At 51.0% G+C, this 17,357-nt stretch overlaps 9 protein-coding genes across 9 annotated transcripts; 8 read left to right on the forward strand and 1 right to left on the reverse strand.

Moving 5' to 3' along the window:
* Nucleotides 1–180: 180 nt before the first annotated feature.
* Nucleotides 181–986, forward strand: RRP46 (putative exosome complex subunit Rrp46; the record flags this gene model as incomplete). The annotated part of the gene is made up of 2 exons (XM_046090023.1): nucleotides 181–516; nucleotides 573–986. The coding sequence occupies 2 exons, from the start codon at nucleotides 181–183 to the stop codon at nucleotides 984–986; spliced, it is 750 nt and encodes a 249-aa protein (XP_045945995.1).
* A 1,209-nt stretch (nucleotides 987–2,195) lies between these two features.
* Nucleotides 2,196–4,233, forward strand: LDX57_008301 (putative NAD+ kinase Utr1; the record flags this gene model as incomplete). Its single annotated transcript, XM_046090024.1, has 2 exons — nucleotides 2,196–3,672; nucleotides 3,719–4,233. The coding sequence occupies 2 exons, from the start codon at nucleotides 2,196–2,198 to the stop codon at nucleotides 4,231–4,233; spliced, it is 1,992 nt and encodes a 663-aa protein (XP_045945996.1).
* Nucleotides 4,234–5,303: 1,070 nt separating this feature from the next.
* LDX57_008302 (GAF domain-containing protein) lies at nucleotides 5,304–6,168 on the reverse strand (the record flags this gene model as incomplete). Its single annotated transcript, XM_046090025.1, has 5 exons — nucleotides 5,304–5,414; nucleotides 5,508–5,853; nucleotides 5,944–5,948; nucleotides 6,007–6,114; nucleotides 6,166–6,168. 5 exons carry the CDS (start codon nucleotides 6,166–6,168, stop codon nucleotides 5,304–5,306), a joined length of 573 nt encoding a protein of 190 aa, XP_045945997.1.
* A 281-nt stretch (nucleotides 6,169–6,449) lies between these two features.
* Nucleotides 6,450–7,200, forward strand: LDX57_008303 (uncharacterized protein; the record flags this gene model as incomplete). Its single annotated transcript, XM_046090026.1, has 3 exons — nucleotides 6,450–6,707; nucleotides 6,763–6,957; nucleotides 7,012–7,200. 3 exons carry the CDS (start codon nucleotides 6,450–6,452, stop codon nucleotides 7,198–7,200), a joined length of 642 nt encoding a protein of 213 aa, XP_045945998.1.
* Nucleotides 7,201–7,544: 344 nt separating this feature from the next.
* LDX57_008304 (uncharacterized protein) lies at nucleotides 7,545–7,929 on the forward strand (the record flags this gene model as incomplete). Its single annotated transcript, XM_046090027.1, has 2 exons — nucleotides 7,545–7,674; nucleotides 7,724–7,929. The coding sequence occupies 2 exons, from the start codon at nucleotides 7,545–7,547 to the stop codon at nucleotides 7,927–7,929; spliced, it is 336 nt and encodes a 111-aa protein (XP_045945999.1).
* Nucleotides 7,930–8,140: 211 nt separating this feature from the next.
* On the forward strand, nucleotides 8,141–10,291 carry LDX57_008305 (putative GABA permease; the record flags this gene model as incomplete). Its single annotated transcript, XM_046090028.1, has 2 exons — nucleotides 8,141–9,014; nucleotides 9,072–10,291. The coding sequence occupies exons 1-2, from the start codon at nucleotides 8,840–8,842 to the stop codon at nucleotides 10,289–10,291; spliced, it is 1,395 nt and encodes a 464-aa protein (XP_045946000.1). The 5' UTR covers nucleotides 8,141–8,839.
* Nucleotides 10,292–10,747: 456 nt separating this feature from the next.
* Nucleotides 10,748–12,171, forward strand: LDX57_008306 (uncharacterized protein; the record flags this gene model as incomplete). Its single annotated transcript, XM_046090029.1, has 4 exons — nucleotides 10,748–11,173; nucleotides 11,238–11,476; nucleotides 11,526–11,946; nucleotides 12,001–12,171. The coding sequence occupies 4 exons, from the start codon at nucleotides 10,748–10,750 to the stop codon at nucleotides 12,169–12,171; spliced, it is 1,257 nt and encodes a 418-aa protein (XP_045946001.1).
* A 511-nt stretch (nucleotides 12,172–12,682) lies between these two features.
* Nucleotides 12,683–13,653, forward strand: DIC1_2 (Mitochondrial dicarboxylate transporter; the record flags this gene model as incomplete). The annotated part of the gene is made up of 4 exons (XM_046090030.1): nucleotides 12,683–12,716; nucleotides 12,763–12,863; nucleotides 12,912–12,936; nucleotides 12,989–13,653. The coding sequence occupies 4 exons, from the start codon at nucleotides 12,683–12,685 to the stop codon at nucleotides 13,651–13,653; spliced, it is 825 nt and encodes a 274-aa protein (XP_045946002.1).
* A 300-nt stretch (nucleotides 13,654–13,953) lies between these two features.
* Nucleotides 13,954–15,609, forward strand: LDX57_008308 (uncharacterized protein; the record flags this gene model as incomplete). The annotated part of the gene is made up of 2 exons (XM_046090031.1): nucleotides 13,954–15,242; nucleotides 15,309–15,609. 2 exons carry the CDS (start codon nucleotides 13,954–13,956, stop codon nucleotides 15,607–15,609), a joined length of 1,590 nt encoding a protein of 529 aa, XP_045946003.1.
* Nucleotides 15,610–17,357: the final 1,748 nt, after the last annotated feature.

The raw sequence follows: 17,357 nt of genomic DNA on the forward strand, positions 1-17,357 counted from the left end.
GGCGACCCCGTGACCAATCAGCGCAGCGACCGAAATCCGCCCAAAAAAGCAGCGCAACCAAGCTGATTTTGTCACGATTCACTCTGTATCCACCTCTGAATTCGACTTTGATTATTCTCTAGCCACTCTTTCGAACTCATTGACATATATCGTTCCAATCAAAGCTCCGAATTATCCATCATGGTCGGTCCGATATCGTCCCTCACCCCCCTCACACGCGCCGACGGCTCGGCCTCCTACAAATGTCCGTCGACCGGTTCGAATATCCTGGGCTCGGTGAATGCTCCGATCGAGCTGCCAGGCCGTCGGGATGCTCTCAAGCCCGAGGAAGCGACCGTGGAAGTTTTCGTCAAGCCTGGTACTGCGCCCGGAGGGGTTGGGGAGCGATACGTCGAGGGAATCATCAAGACCATTCTCGGACGATTGATCCTGGGTAGAGAAAAATCATACGCTAGACGAGGAGTGGTGGTCACGTTGGCGATCGTTGGTGGTGAAAGCGTCAGCAGAGGAGACTCGGTGAGTTCTTCCTTTTCGCCGGGTGGGTGATTGCGCTAACCAGATCCTATCTGCAGTATCTTACTCTTCTGCCTGCTCTGCTCCAAACCTCCCTCCTTGCACTATTGTCCGCCGCTGTCCCGTTGTCCATGACCTACTCTGCGACCGTGCTGGGGGTTGATTCGTCGGGGAAGCTGATTCGGGAGCCGTCGCCCAAGGACGCCCAGTCGGCCACCTCCCTCCACGTGCTCGCTTTCTCCTCCAAGGGACATCTTTTGCTCAACGAAAGCCAAGGCTCATTTGACTTTGAAACGTGGGAGAGGGTGCGCGAACGGGCTCTGACCATCTGTCAGGGGACCTTGACGAGCAGCTCCGACGGGGACATAGCGATGGCGGAGGATGCGGACGGCCAACCATTGGAAGGGACTGTGCGGGAGGCCGTCGAGGACAAACTTCACCAAGACTACGCGTGGAAAATCGATGCGGCTTGAGGGATTGTGCGGGGGGGTAAAGACACCATTACCAACACCGGAATCCCAACTGATAGCGACCGGGCCGCGCGCCGAACGGCCCAATCCATCGGTCGCCATCATTGGTACTCCGTACTTTTTGTTTTCTATTTCATTCAGCTGGCAATTCGGACTAACTCGATTCGGGTCTGCATCCAATTCGAATGCCCTCTTGGCGTAGGGGCTGCGGTCTCAGTCTACTAGGCTGGCTACCCTCCTTCATGGGAGTGCGCACGGGGATGGGGTCATTATTGGCGCCCGCAGACTTCCCAACCTTTTTTTTACGAAGAGGAGAACGACATGATAGGAGGGCTTGCATACGAAGGAATAGGGATCCATGCGAGTGAGCAGCGATCCGGAGGGCGATGGGATGGATCTGACGCGAGAGGGCAAAACATGTATGTGATACAATACTCCGTACTCTATAGAGAAAGCTAGCCAACCCAGCCAAGGCCAGCCAGCCACATATGATTGCTGTGATATGCCGAATGCAGAAGAGAAATGAGAGCAATCCATACCTACTGTAAATGTAATCTCCGTACCTACTCCGCAAGGCAGCCTGCCCCATAGTTAACTAACTAGTAATTAAGAGGTGATAGGTGGGTTTAGTCTGACCGAGAGAAGGTACGAACTCCCCTTGCATCGCCCAATTCCCCTTCGATGTGAAGAACGAGGTATATTATTGTCCTGTCTGCCGATATCAATTCCGTCATTGCATTATTGCCGACTATGACGATCAAATCCCTCGCCGGAGTCAAACCGAGGAAGATTCCAGATTATAAATAAAAAAAATTCCCAACCCTCCGTGAACTGTGATCTGTCGCAAACACCCATCTTTTCCTCCGGGGCTAAAGGAACCTCCTAGTTTCTACCGAGTTTGCGGAGTTCTCCTTTTTTTTACACCATGAGCTGACAAACTCCGTCTGACAAGGGCCGTAGAAGCCTATCGAACACTTTTTTCCCTTGACTGCTGCTGTCATCTCCCGTTGCGGAACCAATGATTCCCGCAGCTCATCCGCGTTTCCCTGGCTCAATTCACTGCAAACCCCGTTACATCCGACAGTCACTTTCCATCATTATTTCCCCCCGTTTCTTTTTTCCTCCCTCTTTCCTTCGCCTTTCCAATAAATCAAATAGAGTTGATTCGCCCCAACTCTGCGTCTCTCTCTTCTCATATCTCCACCCCCGTCCATGGCTTCCTCTGATTCCAGTCATGGCTCCGTGAACGCCCCCAAGTCCTCAGAGAACCATCGCTGCAACCCCACGGGAATCACTGCTCCGTCGTCATCTTCAACGTCCCAAATTCCTGCCCCGCCAACCAATTTCCGCCGTGCTACAACTGCACACACTTCCTCTGCCGGTACATTACCTCTCCGTGATTATGTCGGCGACATAGATTCCTCACAGACCTCGAACGCACCGCGCGCCAGTGATCCCACCTCGGGACATCCTGGTCCCTCCGTCCCCACTACACGGAATACTGAGCTCACCCGCGAGGACGCTGTCGGTCTCTCGCTACCCTCATCGCCTTTCCTGCCTCTCCGTCCTGCCGCGTTGGCTAGTCATCATCGAAACGCCCTGTCTAGTGATTCAATTCCCCGTCAAACTATCATGAAAGCCCTCGCGTCTCGACCGTCGGGGGCCCAGCAGCAGAACAACACCAATAACAATACCCCGATGCCGCTGGCGGCCTCTCTGGGGCTCCAGCATCCTAGCGCGGCTACTTCGAATCCATCGGATGGAACGGAGCGTCGCTGCAGCAATCCGTCGTCGCAGAAGCTGTCGGCAGCTCTTTCCAGCTTGCAATTGGGTACATATCTTGACCGCATGCCGTCGACGGCCCGTCTGGTTATGCAGTCGCCGTGCTTCTTTCATCAGCGGTTCGACGATGCGGTGAATATTCAGAAAGTGCTGGAGGAGATTGCGGATGACGAATGGCTGTCCCATTCGCGCTTGGTCCAGACTGCCACGGGTGTCCGGGAGGTCTCGAAACAATTGCAACGGCGACCGATCAAACGGGCGGTCAAGAATGTGATGATTGTGACGAAGGCGCGGGATAATAGTCTGGTACATCTCACGCGTGAGTTGACCGAATGGCTGCTGTCGACGCCGCGCTACGGAAGCGACCTGGGTGTCAATGTATATGTGGATGCGAAACTGCGGAGATCCAAGCGATTCGATGCGGCGGGATTGATGGCGAAGGAGCCTCGCTTCGAGAAGATGCTCAACTACTGGACTCCCGATCTATGCTGGACGTCGCCGGAAAAGTTTGATCTGGTGCTGACGCTGGGCGGCGACGGAACGGTGCTCTTCACTTCGTGGCTCTTCCAGCGTGTGGTTCCGCCTATCCTGTGTTTCTCTCTCGGAAGTCTCGGGTTTCTGACGAACTTCGAGTTCGAAAACTACAAGGACCACTTGAATGCGGTCATGGGGGATATCGGCATGCGAGTTAACCTACGGATGCGGTTCACGTGTACCGTCTTCCGCAAGGACCGCAGCAAAGGTGCGGATGCCGACGCTGTCGAGGAAGGAGAGCAATTTGAAGTGCTTAATGAACTGGTCATGGATCGAGGGCCCTCGCCATATGTATCCAACCTGGAACTGTACGCGGACAACGACCTTCTCACTGTCGTTCAGGCCGACGGCTGTATCTTCTCCACACCTACTGGTATGCTTCTTCTCTTCGTTTCTGAGGGCGCAACTAACGGATCCAGGTTCCACTGCTTATTCACTGTCCGCCGGAGGATCGCTGATTCACCCTTCTATTCCCGGCATTCTCCTTACCCCTATCTGCCCGCACACGTTATCCTTCCGCCCCATGGTCCTCTCAGATTCTCTCCTACTACGCATTGCCGTCCCTGCCGGATCCCGTTCGACCGCTTACTGCTCTTTTGACGGTAAGGGCCGCGTCGAGCTGCGCCAAGGGGACTACGTTACTGTCGAAGCCAGTCAATATCCCTTCCCCACCGTGGTCTCCGGCAGCGGCGAATGGTTCCAGAGCGTCCAGCGTGCTCTCCGTTGGAACACGCGTGGCGCCGTGCAGAAGAGCTGGCAACGCGGCTCCGAAGCGGGCGTGGACGCCATCGACGAGGAGAACGAAGACGAAGAGTGGGACATTGACACGGATGCCGGTCTGGCCGGCACAGACAGTGGCTTCGGTCCTAGCGAAGACGGCGACGCGGGATCCATCAGCCCGATGAAGCGCCAAATGAGCATGCTCAGCATGTAGTCACCTCTATCCTTCCATATCACTACACACCTGCACTACAGATATACAGGCACATCACTCTCATGCTAATGCCGATACCTTACTGAAAGCATACATACCAGGTACACTGCTGGCTTGGCGCTTGGATTCTTTTTTTTTTCTTGTTTTTTCGTTGATTGTTTGTTCATCCGGTTCGGGTTCGGAAAGGATATCATCATACAGATACAGATACAGGGCTGGGGATATCCCTTGTTTCACTCTCTTGGTTTATAGCGTTCTTAGATAGACTTGTCTTTCTCCTGTGTTCGTGGTCCCGTCTACGTTGCGAGCTTTGCTTGCTTAGCGAGTTGCATTTATTTCAATCTATTGTGTTTCGTGGGTCCTCGTCTGTTGACGAGACTATTGCTCGGGCTTTCATTTCATTGATTTCCATCTTAACCTTTTTTCTCCTGTTTTTCGAGTGTCGCTTGTATTGCTCACAGTCTCTCCTGCGGGTTGTTGTGCTCCCGCGGGATATTATGACGATAGATTTCTCTGCCGAGTTTCACAGAGTGACACAGAAGTCAAATTAAGTAGCCGGATGGATCGTCATACAACTCGTGAGATCATCCCCTAGGTTCACAGGATAACTTTCGTCCAATGCGACACTTTGTGAGTTTCAATCCCTCGGGTCGCAGTGGGCCAAGTGTATCACATGGCACAACTTGGAAGGTATTCTTTTCCTGATTGATGATCTCCATGATCCATTCTTGTAACGTATTTCCTACATTTTGCCCACGCCTTGGTTTCAGTCTACTGTCATCCTCAGGCGCAACCTGCCCATTTCGGCAGGAACAAATCCCGAACAAGTACATACTGGCATTTACGTAGTTATGTTACACCTGCGGCAGGTTCCTGAACTTCAGTGAAGCGCCCACCCTGTACGTGCCTGTATCGTCTGCAAGGATAAGGCATTGTTCCTTCGCCAATGGATGTCCGTCTATCTATTCATTACCTTCATTATGTACGTCATACCCTGTAAGCCTCAAATCCTGCCATAGGCCATCTTTCGCCACGTAGGTAGGTACCCGACGAGATCCTACCTTGTTTTATCACCAATCACAGCTTTCAGCGAGCAAGGCAGCCAACTGCTCGAGGAATTTCCGATCCACCTCATCGAACCCGTTCGGCTCGGTACAGTCGATGTCGATGATCGCGACAGTCTAATGAATACCCGAAATCGCGTTAATCACTACCCACCCAAAGCAGAAGCCAGGAGTGGCAAGGGAAAAGGGCCGGATAAGGATAGAACATACCTCCCCACCGCTCAAAATCGGCACCACAATCTCACTGCGGCTACTCGCGTCGCACGCAATATGACCCGGAAACTCTAACACGTCAGGCACCACCACCGTCTCTTTCTTCTGCGCCGCTGTGCCGCACACGCCTCGGCCGAAACGGATCTCCTGACACGCCGGTCGGCCTTGGAAGGGGCCTAGGACGAGGACGTCGGTCTTTGCGGTGCGCTCCTCGGCGGACGAGGCGCCGAGAACGGGGAACTTGTCTTGGCGGATGTAGAAGCCGGCCCAGTTTACGGAGGAGGAAGGAGCGGGGAGAGAGGCGTAGGCGTGCCAGAGGAGGGAGGCGACGTTGGAGAAGTTGCTGGTTTGGTGGGGTTGGTTAGATTGCGTTTGCGACGCGTTGGGTTGGTGGCGAGGGGGGAGGGAAGAGAAGGGAAGGGAGGGAGTTTACCTGACCTGTTTGAGTATGTTAGCTTCTGAATCAAGAGATATTCGAAGGAGACAATATACTTACCCAGTTCCTTTGACCGTAGACCAGCCCTGTACTCTGGTCAATGACTTGTTGGTAGACGTCACTCTTGGAGGCGTTGGGGCCCCCGAAGTAAGAGGAGTCAGCGTGAGGCTAAAACCGGCATCAGTAGGAGTCATCCACGATCAAACAGGGTTCTCGTACCATGATGGCTATGTTATCTGTTGAGCGAGATTGATACGAGCGGAGAGATCGGCGCAGAAGGAGAGAAAAATCACATGTGGGGGTACGGGCCCGAAAGAGGAAAGAACTACCAGGCAGGTCGCCCCGCAATTTCGTCATATCGGCGCCCTGTGGTTGACTGCCTTAGGCCAAGTTAGTCTGTGTTTACTTCGGGAAGTGTATATATTCTCACCATCCAAGCTTTCCGCGCCTAGATTTGAAATCGCTTGGAATGCGCCATTAAATCGAAGAACATTGTGCTCAATATGTTGAGATTCGCCCTACTCGCCTTATCCTTATCTTCCTTATCGTTGGCCAGAGAGGTCGTCTTCCCTCCGGTGGCAGCCGTCCATCCCTCCGGTCAAATGCCTATGGGACATCACGACACCGTCGATATCACCTCCGGAAGCCAGTTTTCGGGACTGACGACCTTCGCGCACATTCCCTATATTAATTGTTTTCTTGATGAGGAGTCAAGCAAACAGCCATATGACATTGCTATATTAGGAGCCCCCTTTGATACGGTACGCTGCCTTGCCTGCAATCTCGTTAACTGGAATTGAAATTGACAGGCAACAGGCCGTCACCGGTCGTCCCGGAGCCCGGTTCGGTCCGGGGGGAATTCGTCTTGGCTCTCGCCGACTTGGTGGCTGGAGTATCTACACCGGCGACAACGTTTACGAGAGCTGGGCGAAACTGGTGGATTGCGGAGATGCGCCGCTAACGTGGCTCGATAATACCGCCGCACTGAAGCAGCTCGATCTGGCGCATAAGGTATTTCTTTGTTCTTGAGTATGTTTCCGATATGTGCGAGGCTAAGACAGATAGGTTGTGTCTTCCCGTCCTGCCAACACTACTGGAATGGGACGCGTCCCTCGTATCGTCACGCTGGGTGGTGATCACACGACAACGCTTTCGGCGTTGAGATCGACCCATGAGAAATGGGGGCCCGTGTCGGTGATCCATTTCGATAGCCATATAGGTATGTTGCATTCTATGGTGCTCGGATGTGGCTGATTGAGTAGATACTTGGGATCCGGAGGTACTGGGTAAGTTTTTCGCTCCTACCTGTTGCATTTCGCTGAGCTAATAGGTGTAGGTGGTGGGATCTCCCATTATGCGTAAGTACTACTGTACTGTACCCATCCCTGTTGTTGAAATTCTAATATGACCCAGTGGCGTCAACCATGGCACGTTCCTGCATATAGCCCATGAGGAGGTGTGTCTATCCTTGCCGCCATAGTGTAACTTGCTAAAAATTATAGGGCTTGATTCGAAACTCTTCAATCCACGTTGGGCTCCGAGCCCCCGTCAACCGTGGGAAAAGCGATCTCCGCAATGACATCCGTTGTGGATTTGACATGATCAAAGCGCGAGACATAGACCGACTAGGCATCAATGGAGTGGTCGACCAAATCAAGTCTCGTGTGAGAAACAGCCGGGTTTATATTTCTGTTGATATAGACGTGTTGGATCCAGCCTATGCACCCGGTAAGTCTTGTTCATCTGTGAGGCGACATGGTCGGGCTGACCCCATTAGCAACCGGTACTGCCGAACCGGGCGGATTCACCTCCCGCGAGCTTCTTTCTATTCTTGATGGGTTGCGTGGACTTCCTGTCGTCGGTGGTGATGTCGTTGAGGTTGCGCCTATCTATGATACGGCTGGCGAGACTACCACGCTTGCGGCTGCTGAAGTGGTCAATTCGCTGTTAGGTCTAATGGTTGCTACCCCTGTTGCCGCGTGATTCGAAGGTAAAGGAAGGAGACCGTATCTACCCAAGGAACTGATGTAAATAGGCATTGTAACCAGGAGCATGTGGAGACGGTGCAATTGCGAATCTGATTGTCCGGATAGAGGACCGATATTTTAAGCTGGTAATAAGTAATATAGAGGTCTGACTATCTCTATGTTATGGACTATGGTAACAGATCAGGACAATATCCTACATGCCGTCTCTGTCAATTCCTGAATCGCCGCCCACTGCCAGTGGCACCTGCAAAATTTATTAGCTAACGGAATCAAAACATGGCGACCCCCCACATCCTGTCAGCATTCTTATCAAGTTATCGCTCATGTCATTCTTGTACTCCAAGTCTGAGTAATGCAACTTAGTCTTTTATCAGACAAAGAAATGGGCAGCCCTGTCTGGCTTTTGATTTGCTCCCCCGCAAAACGAGCTCCACCCATCGCCCCGAGTTTCTCTATCGGGTAAGCATCTACATCACCCTTCTTATCGCCCTCGGCTTCTACAATCTACTATCTCGACCCAGCAGTCATTCTCCGGGGAAGCGATGGACCCACGTAGGTGGTCTGCTGCTTTAAATAAGATGTCGACTATGCTTGTCCCAAGGATGAGTTGATTTCACTAGCTTGAGGGACCAGGTTCCGATTGTTGTCACTATGGCAGAAAACGACGAAAAAACGAAGGTGTTCGCCCCTTCGACACGGGAGGATGCTCTCGTCGAGCAATTGGGCTACGAGCAAGAGCTGAAACGAACGTTTGGGTTACTCGGCATGATTGGATTCAGTTTCAGTGTGGTCACATCGTGGGTTACCCTCCTCTTCTTCCTGACTGTGCGTTTGCTAACAACTGTAGATGGACCGCTTTGAGTGGTGTCTTCATCGTCGGCGTCAAATCTGGCGGCCCCCCTGTCATGGTCTTTAGTTTTATCGCCGTCTGCTTCCTCACCCTCGCCGTTGCTATCCCCATGGCCGAAATGTGCAGTATGTATCCTGTTGCTGGAGGACAGTATTCGTGGGTTGCGGCACTTGCGCCTCCACGGATAGCCAGAGGACTGTCCTACATTAGCGGATGGTTTATGCTTATCGGTTTGTCTACCTCATCATACATCAACCTGGCAGCAAGCTTATACTAACATGCTCTAGGCATCCTTGCAATGGGAGCAACAAATAACTCCATCGGCGCCAATTTCATCCTCGGCATGGCCAACCTTGTCTTCCCCCAATACACAATCCAACGCTGGCAGACTGTACTCGTCGCCTACTGTGTGGCCTTTATCTCGGCTTCGGTCAATATATGGGGACCTCATCTTCTCAACCGGATCGCTCGATTCATCCTCATCTGGAACGTCGGTTCGTTCTTGATCACTATGATCACCCTCCTCGCCACGAACGACAACAAGCAGTCCGCGTCATTTGTCTTCCACGACTTCCAAAACTTCACAGGCTGGGGGTCCTCTATGGCTGCTATCGTCGGCATACTTCAAGCTTGTTTCGGCATGTGCTGCTACGACGCCCCATCACATATGACCGAGGAGATGAAGTCCGCGTCGAAGGAAGCTCCCAAAGCAATCATCCTCTCCGTGATCCTTGGCGCAGTCACCGGCTTCGCATTCCTATTGACCCTTTGCTTCTGTATCGGCGACATCGACACCACGGCGAACACGTCCACCGGTGTCCCTGTTATTCAGATCTTCTACGACTCCACAGGAAGCAAAGTAGGGACGTGTTTCCTGTCCAGCATGATCGCCGTGATTGTTCTTGTCGCGGGGAACAACCTCCTGGCCGAGGGATCACGATCCGTGTATGCCTTTGCCCGAGACAACGGATTACCATTCTCCTCCATCCTGGCCAAAGTCGACCCAAAGCGCCAAGTCCCCGTCAACGCGGTCCTTCTCACCCTAGTCGTGCAGTTAGCTCTTGACGCTATCGACTTCGGCACGACGACCGGTTTCGAAACCGTCATTGCCATCTCTACCGAGGGGTTCTACGTCTCTTACGCGATCGCACTCGCCTCTCGTCTCATGGGCTACATGACATCGCATAACCCAACCATGAAAGGACCATTTGCACTTCCGACGTCCGTGTCCATCGCGCTGAATGTTCTGGGTCTTTTGTTTTTGCTCTTCGCAGCTATCACGTTCAACTTCCCTACGTCTTACCCTGTGACTCATAATTCCATGAATTATACTTCTGCGGCAGTGGGCTTGATTGCGTTGATTGCTGTCGTGACGTGGGTTGTGACGGGGAGGAAGAGGTTTACGGGTCCACCGGGGATGAGGGTTTTGGATGGTTGTGAGGGGGTGAGGCAGATAGATTTGAATGTTGGTGCCGATGAGGGTAATGAAAAGGGTGAGAAGAGCTAGAGGAGCTATCTGTTCTTAGTTTACCAAATAGTCCTGCTCGGAGATGTACAATTGTACATACGCAACTCGTCTTGTTGAGATGGGTTTGGCTTCTTTCAACTTCTTTATAGCACGATAACATACACGACTATATTATTTGCACGGTGTACAAAGAAATACCTGTAGGATACAAGACAAGTCCCGAGGCTCCAAAGATGTCCGAATTCTCGCGTGCTCACTCTACGGTATAGAAGAGCATCAAAACAGGGTAGACGGATGGCAGAATGCTTGGCATATGTATTGCGGCCTCAGGCACCTAATCATCCACATGCCGACCCTTACGGTGTACACGCATCAACACTCACTTCAGTCATCAAACGTGACATGCCAGATGCGAATGTACAGATTTTCTACGGAGTTCTGTAACTGAACACAGTCTTGTTCCTTTCTCCACCTTGTGTGTGATTCGAACGCGCCATGGCCCCTCACGACAACACAATCGTTTGGCGCTGGCTTCATGACCGCCCAACGCCACCTCCTGTTGATCTAGACTCATCACCTCTCTCATCCCCCGAGCTGACCCCATTACTGGAAAACCGGAAACGGAAGAGTCATAGATCTGAGGACCCCGCGAACCGTCAGTGTGGCAGCAACAATGATGAAATACTGCCCGACCAGAGTGCATCGGCTGCCGCACTTAGTGACCTCGAATCACATTCCACCTCGACGCGTCATAAACGGACGGTAGATTGGGTGCGAGATCTACTGCATGATTTACGAGTGTCAAGGCCTGCTATCTTGTGTGATGTTCCATCCACGATAGCTCTGCCGGAAAGGGTTATGCCTGTGTATGAAATTATCAGCCAATCTCTCGAGGAAGGAGTGATTCCCGCTCAGCTGAAGGTGCAAACAAATAATCACTACCTCGCAGTGCCAGTAGCTGATATTAACTTGATCTCTTGTATAGGATCAGATACTCACTTCTTTTCCCCTGGTCGCGCAGTCAATCCCGGACTCCGCGTATGACATTTCAGGGACTCATTCGGATAGAGAACTTGCCCGTCTCTGGGAGAGCGTGATAGAAATACTTGATGAGGCTAGAGACTGCAGTAGTCGGCAACAAGATGGGAGTCAATGGTGCTCGAGTGTCATTCATCCACTCCTCCGTTTTGCATCGAAGGGGAGCATGCTGAAAGTAGAGAATGTGTAAGTCTAACTATCTGTTCTCTCGTTTCCTTGCTAATACTCGACATAGTCAAACACAAACAATAAACCCGGATCTGCTTCCCCTAATGCCTCACCATCATCGGATCCGCAAAACGGCCGACTACGCCTTTTCTTTCCATCACAGCGTCAGCCAGACTTCGGAGCTATATCGAATACTATCCCTCACGGAAGTGGGCGATAAATTGAGCCAGTCAACGGATCCTGATACTAAGCGACTGATACTGTTCTCCGGGTTGGTAGCCAATGATGAGAATGGAGAGAAAGATGAAGCGCTTGCTCAACTTGCGTTATGGTTAGCGGCCGGAATGCAGCATCTCAGGAGCTTACAGCAGAGAATACAGCCTTGTTCATTCAGTGATCTGCCGCCAATGATAGGGTGGACCGTTATTGGCCATGACTGGCATACGTATATTGCATTCGGTGATACGTCGCACAACGGCGATCGGATTGTGAGTAGTCTGATGTCCATTATCGGGAAAGCTTAGTTGACATTGTGGGCACAGCATGTACTTGGTCCTTGGCGAGCAGCAGCTGCAGACACCAGAGATGTGTATGGGCTGTTCAAATTGCTCAAGCTTTTGAAGAGGACCATGGAATATGCCACTACTATCCATTGGTCCTGGCTACGAGAAAATATCTTGCAGCCGCTGTGCTCTGATGAGACTGGTCGATGATCGGCTTTCCCATTATCGATTATCATATTTAGATTGTGCGCGTATTTTAAGATATGATAATGTTTTCTGAGTAATTAGCTGAGGTTCCTGAAGGTGACTGAAGATTGGGCAAACACCCAACTCCCACAACTCAACTCGAGATGAATACACTATTCGGTAGACTTGACCACAACACCAATAGGTTTGAAGCGACATAATTTCCTTAATGCCCTGACTTCGGTGCTAGCAACAGTGTGTGTTTATGATAACCGTCTCTCGGCTACTTCGTCAATATGCCATGAGGAACACCCGAGACGGCTATATGACACCATGATCCAATCTACATGGCAGTCCAGCAACGACCAGATATAAATCGATCATCCTGGCCTGCTCAGGCCGATGGAGCTTGCTTAGCATCACATCAAGCACCATGGCGGAGGTAAAACAAAGTGTCCCATCACCTTATCTCCAATCTCTGTCAGCCACACCGAGAATTGATTATCCGAAATGGTTCGGTGGTTCGGCATCATGTATGGCAGTTGCTGTATCGCATCCGCTAGATCTCAGTGAGTATAAACCAAAAAGTGCGGCCTACACAACTGACACACACAGTCAAGGTGCGAATGCAGATGGATGGCGGACCTGGACAAGGAACGCTCAAGACGGCTAAGACGGTTATTCGGGCTGAAGGTCTATCAGGGCTATATAGTGGAGTAAGCTGATTGATATCCACTATTAGCAAACGAAGCTAAACAAGGCAGCTGTCAGCAGGGCTTATGAGGCAGTGTACGCATATACTCGGAAGTTGTCCGTGATTATACTGACTTCATTCTTATAGTAACGTACGGATCTGTTCGCATCGGCCTCTACGAATCAATCAAAGATATATGCAAGGAGAAAGACGTCACTCTAAACGCACCTGCTCTAGCCCTAGTAGCCGGATGCAGTGGCTTCATAGGGGCTCTATTCGGTACTCCGTGCGATATCGCGAATATACGCATGCAAAATGACCGATCGCTTCCGCCTGGCTCCCGACGCAATTATGCCCATGTCTTTGACGCCTGGGTTCAAATGAAACGCCACGAGGGCTGGAGATCGTTTACTCAGGGGCTGTGGCCCAACTGCTTTCGCTGTGCGGCCATGACGAGCTGTCAGTTAGCATCCTACGATGTCTTCAAAGGCTTGTTGATGCGCGTTACGGGCACAAAGGGAGAGCATCCTGCCGTTCATGTATCTGCCTCTCTACTGGCAAGTCTTGTTGCGACTACGCTCTGCAGTCCGATAGATGTGATCAAGACGCACTTGATGGGAAGCTCTGGACAAGGGTCTAGTCTCAATACTATTAGGGAATTGACTAGCACCGAAGGAGTCAAGTGGATATTCCGTGGATGGACGCCTAGCTTTGTCAGGCTGGGTCCCCAGACTATGGCTACGTTGGTTTTGCTAGAGGAACATAAGAGGCTGTATAGAGTGGTGAAAGGGGTTGACGGCGGGTCCTTGTAATTTCGAATTCAGCTATGATGTGGCATTTATGAACCTATAACTGCGTGGTATATCCAATTCAGGGCAAAGACTTGTCAGACTAGCAATTGATGCCACGGTCCTCGCCTAGGTAGTCGGCTACATGGCCTGTGGATCCTACCCCGGTATCTCTCCGCTCAAGAGGAGCAAGATGCGGGGGATATTTCAAATCAAAGCTATCATTGGGTCGACTGAGTCCCCACATAAGTTGCTTTCAAATCGCTCAATATCATGGAAGCGAGTATAAAGTCGTGGCAAGCAACGTGACGTTTGCTTGTGCTCATGTCACCCGAAGTCTTATTTCCCTTGGCCTGCACCATGCTCCTGGAAGGACGACGCCTCATGCTAGCCCAGACCATCCTGGTCACCTTTCCCAGCTTTATACTGTTTGGATACAACCAAGTTGGTGTTGGTGGTTTGCTGGCCTTCGAAAGCTGGACTCGAACATTTCCCGAAATCGATACCACCCACGCTGATGACGGGACCTCCTATAACTCCGTGATTCAAGGGGTCTACGTCTCATCATTCACTCTCGGTGCGCTCTTCGGGGCTTTATCGTGCTCAGCACTTGGAGACTGGTTTGGTCGACGCAAGACCATCTTCATCGGCGCCTGTTTGACCTTGATTGGGGAGATCATCTCCTGTACCTCGTTCGACCTGCCTCAACTTATAGTGGGGCGTATCATAATCGGCATTGGTGTCGGAGAGCTGAGTACTATAACTCCAGTCTGGCAATCGGAATGCTCCCCGGCAATTAATAGGGGAGCCCATGTCGTCGTGGACGGTATCGCAATCACCAGTGGATATATGCTCTCCTCATGGATCAATTTCGGCTTCTCCCATATCGAGCAGTCTTCGGTGTCATGGCGTGTCCCCCTTGCTATCCCTTGTGTCATCTCCATAACGCTTATCGCCTCGATTTTCTTCTTTCCTGAATCTCCACGATGGCTTGTTGGCTCTGGCCGTCGTGATGCAGCCGCTCACGCCCTTGCAAGAGTAAAACAAGTATCCCCGGATGACCCAAATCTCCGACAGGAGGTCGCCACGATCGAGCTCTCGCTGGAAGAAACAGCCCGGTCTGCGGCAACAATGAGAGATATCTTCACCATGAAACAGGGCAAACTCTTCTACCGCTTCATGCTCTGTATGGGCCTCCAATTCTTCATCCATATGACCGGCGCCAACGTCATCAGCACCTATGTGACCACTATCTTCCAGCAAGATCTGGGCCTCTCAAACGATCTCTCTCGTATCCTGGCCGCGTGTGCATTGACCTGGAAATTTCTTGCCTCGTTTGTCGCTTTCTTCACGATCGATCGGTTTGGGAGACGGAAACTCTTCCTGCTCACCGGAACGGGGCTGACGATTTGCATGACTGGGTTGGCTATTACGAATAGTTTCCCGGATAGCAATGAGCCGGCTTCGATCTTCAGCGTCATCTTTATCTTTTTGTTCAACTTTTTCTTTCCCATTGGGTTTCTGGGGACTTCGTTTCTGTATTGTACGGAGGTTGCGCCGGTCCGGTTGCGCGTGGCGATGACATCTATCTCAACGGCGAATCACTGGCTTTGGTAAGTTTGTCTCATTATAACAGCCCCCTTTTTACCATGAGACATTGCTGATTGAGACTTCAATAGGAATTTCGTCGTCCAAATGATCACCCCCGTTGCCCTGAGCAATATCGGATATAAATACTATATTGTCTACGCGTTGATCGCGTTCTGCTTTCCAATCGTGGCGTTTCTCTTCTACCCCGAGACAATGGGCCAAAGCTTGGAAAAGATCGAGGAGTTGTTCCAGCGTGATATACCCGTCTTTGACACCGTTCAAGCTGCTAGACACATGACCAAGTGGCCTGAGTTGGATGGTCAGGTGAATGAAGATGTCAAGGTCGAGGTTGAGCAGATTGAGAATTCGGCGGATGAGAAGTCGGTTTAGTTTGTATTTAACGGGATGTGTCAAGAACCCCCTATTATGGATAGACAAAAGTGCTATGCCAGACTGATACATCCAATTGTCTCCGCGCTCCACGTGCTTCTTCCTCGGCTATCCAGGTCTACCATTTGAAATGCCTTTTTGACTGCCATTCTCGCGCGACGAACACTGCCTAGATTGCGTGTCTTTTGCAATCTGCCTAATCTGTCTAGCACGAATCTTCGATGATCCTCATCTTCTGTACCAGAATGTCCGAGGACGAACAGTGGCCATAATAGTGTTGCCGAGTCGGGTAGAGGAGAGATTTGACGGATGATGGTGGCCATGAGGTACCGTTTGCTGGATGTGCATTGATGTTGTGAGAAGTCTCCTCGGTCCAGAGTGGGACTGAAGGCTTGCTGTACGCACGTAGTGTCATTCATTCTTTCGGTGAGGTATAGTAGTGCTGTTAATCGTTTTATTTCCGCAATTCGAAACAGGTCAGCTCGGTCTGCTGAGTGTGCGGGGAGACTTTGCTTCAGATCGTATAGTGAGGCCTTGATTGCGAGAGCCCTCTGGTTGACGTCCCCATCTTCTCTCCTAAGAAAAGAATTTTGCTCTGCGTCCTAGTACCAGCTTAGCGATGCTTATCACCAATAGCTACATATGGCATTACCATGGCTTGTTCTAGTGCGAGGTCTGAAATTTCGTTAATCAGGCTCATCAATCTTCTTGAGCAGCCCATAACCATGTCAATCTAGCCTGTCAGCCTCTAGCATTCCCAGGAGTCTTATCATCTCACCTCATCTAAGTCATCGCTCTCTGTCCAACTGTATACTCGCTTGACCTGCGCCCTTTTCTTTGACGCTGTTCGACTCATGACATCGTGTGCGACAAAATACATAGTACAGAATTTACGTAAGGATGTACTCTCATGATGCGTTGGTGTAGTGTGGTTCAGCAGTTCAAAACCGGCATGAAGGTGCGTTACCCATGAGGGATCACACTCATCTGATATCTGATTGCGTCAGTACAATTGAAAATTGTCATGGGTATACTTACATCATGGAAGCAGAGCATCAGTACGGTTGCAATAACACCATCGTCAATCCTATTGAGCGAGATAGCTTGATGCAGGCTATTTAGGGCCCTGTTCTTATAAACCAACGTCTCCTTGGCAAACCGCGTGTCTCCCAAAAGGCGCAATTGATTCCCCGAGGCTGCTAGCAAAGCGTTTCGTAGAGTTGGATGTACAAAACAAAGCGGCGTTATGAGCGATATGTATGGGTTGTCTAGCTGACTCAATGCGCAGTTCGGCCCGATCCCATGAATAAAGTAGTTAAGGAGATAGCTCTCGGCTTCGGTATACTCAGCCAACGGATGACCGAAAGAGAGAGTCATCAGATCGAGATGATCATAATCCATGGTCATTGCTGATAGATCGTCATGAGTAACCTCGTCAAGGCTGGTCAGTTCCAAGTGGTGATGTTCATTCTGGAAGTCGCTCTTTGTTGTGTTCAGAAAGATATACCTTCCGACGTATTGGTCCAACGGGAGTAAAGTGTGGCATCCCGTTGTATGCGAAGAGGACGATGCAGCTTCTTTGCCAGCTTTCTTGCCCCATTTCCCTATATTTGTTTGCCTAAGAATGTAGAACCCAAGATTTCTCGGAGGTGTTACCTTCGCGGCCAAAACTAATACCTCGCTGAAGCGCATCCTCTTGGAACATCAATTTTAGACCACGCTCGCATTTGAGGTTCAAACGCTCGCAA

Source organism: Aspergillus melleus, assembly GCF_016097325.1.
Source record: "Aspergillus melleus strain CBS 546.65 chromosome Unknown contig4, whole genome shotgun sequence".
In the NCBI taxonomy this organism is placed as follows: domain Eukaryota; kingdom Fungi; phylum Ascomycota; class Eurotiomycetes; order Eurotiales; family Aspergillaceae; genus Aspergillus; species Aspergillus melleus.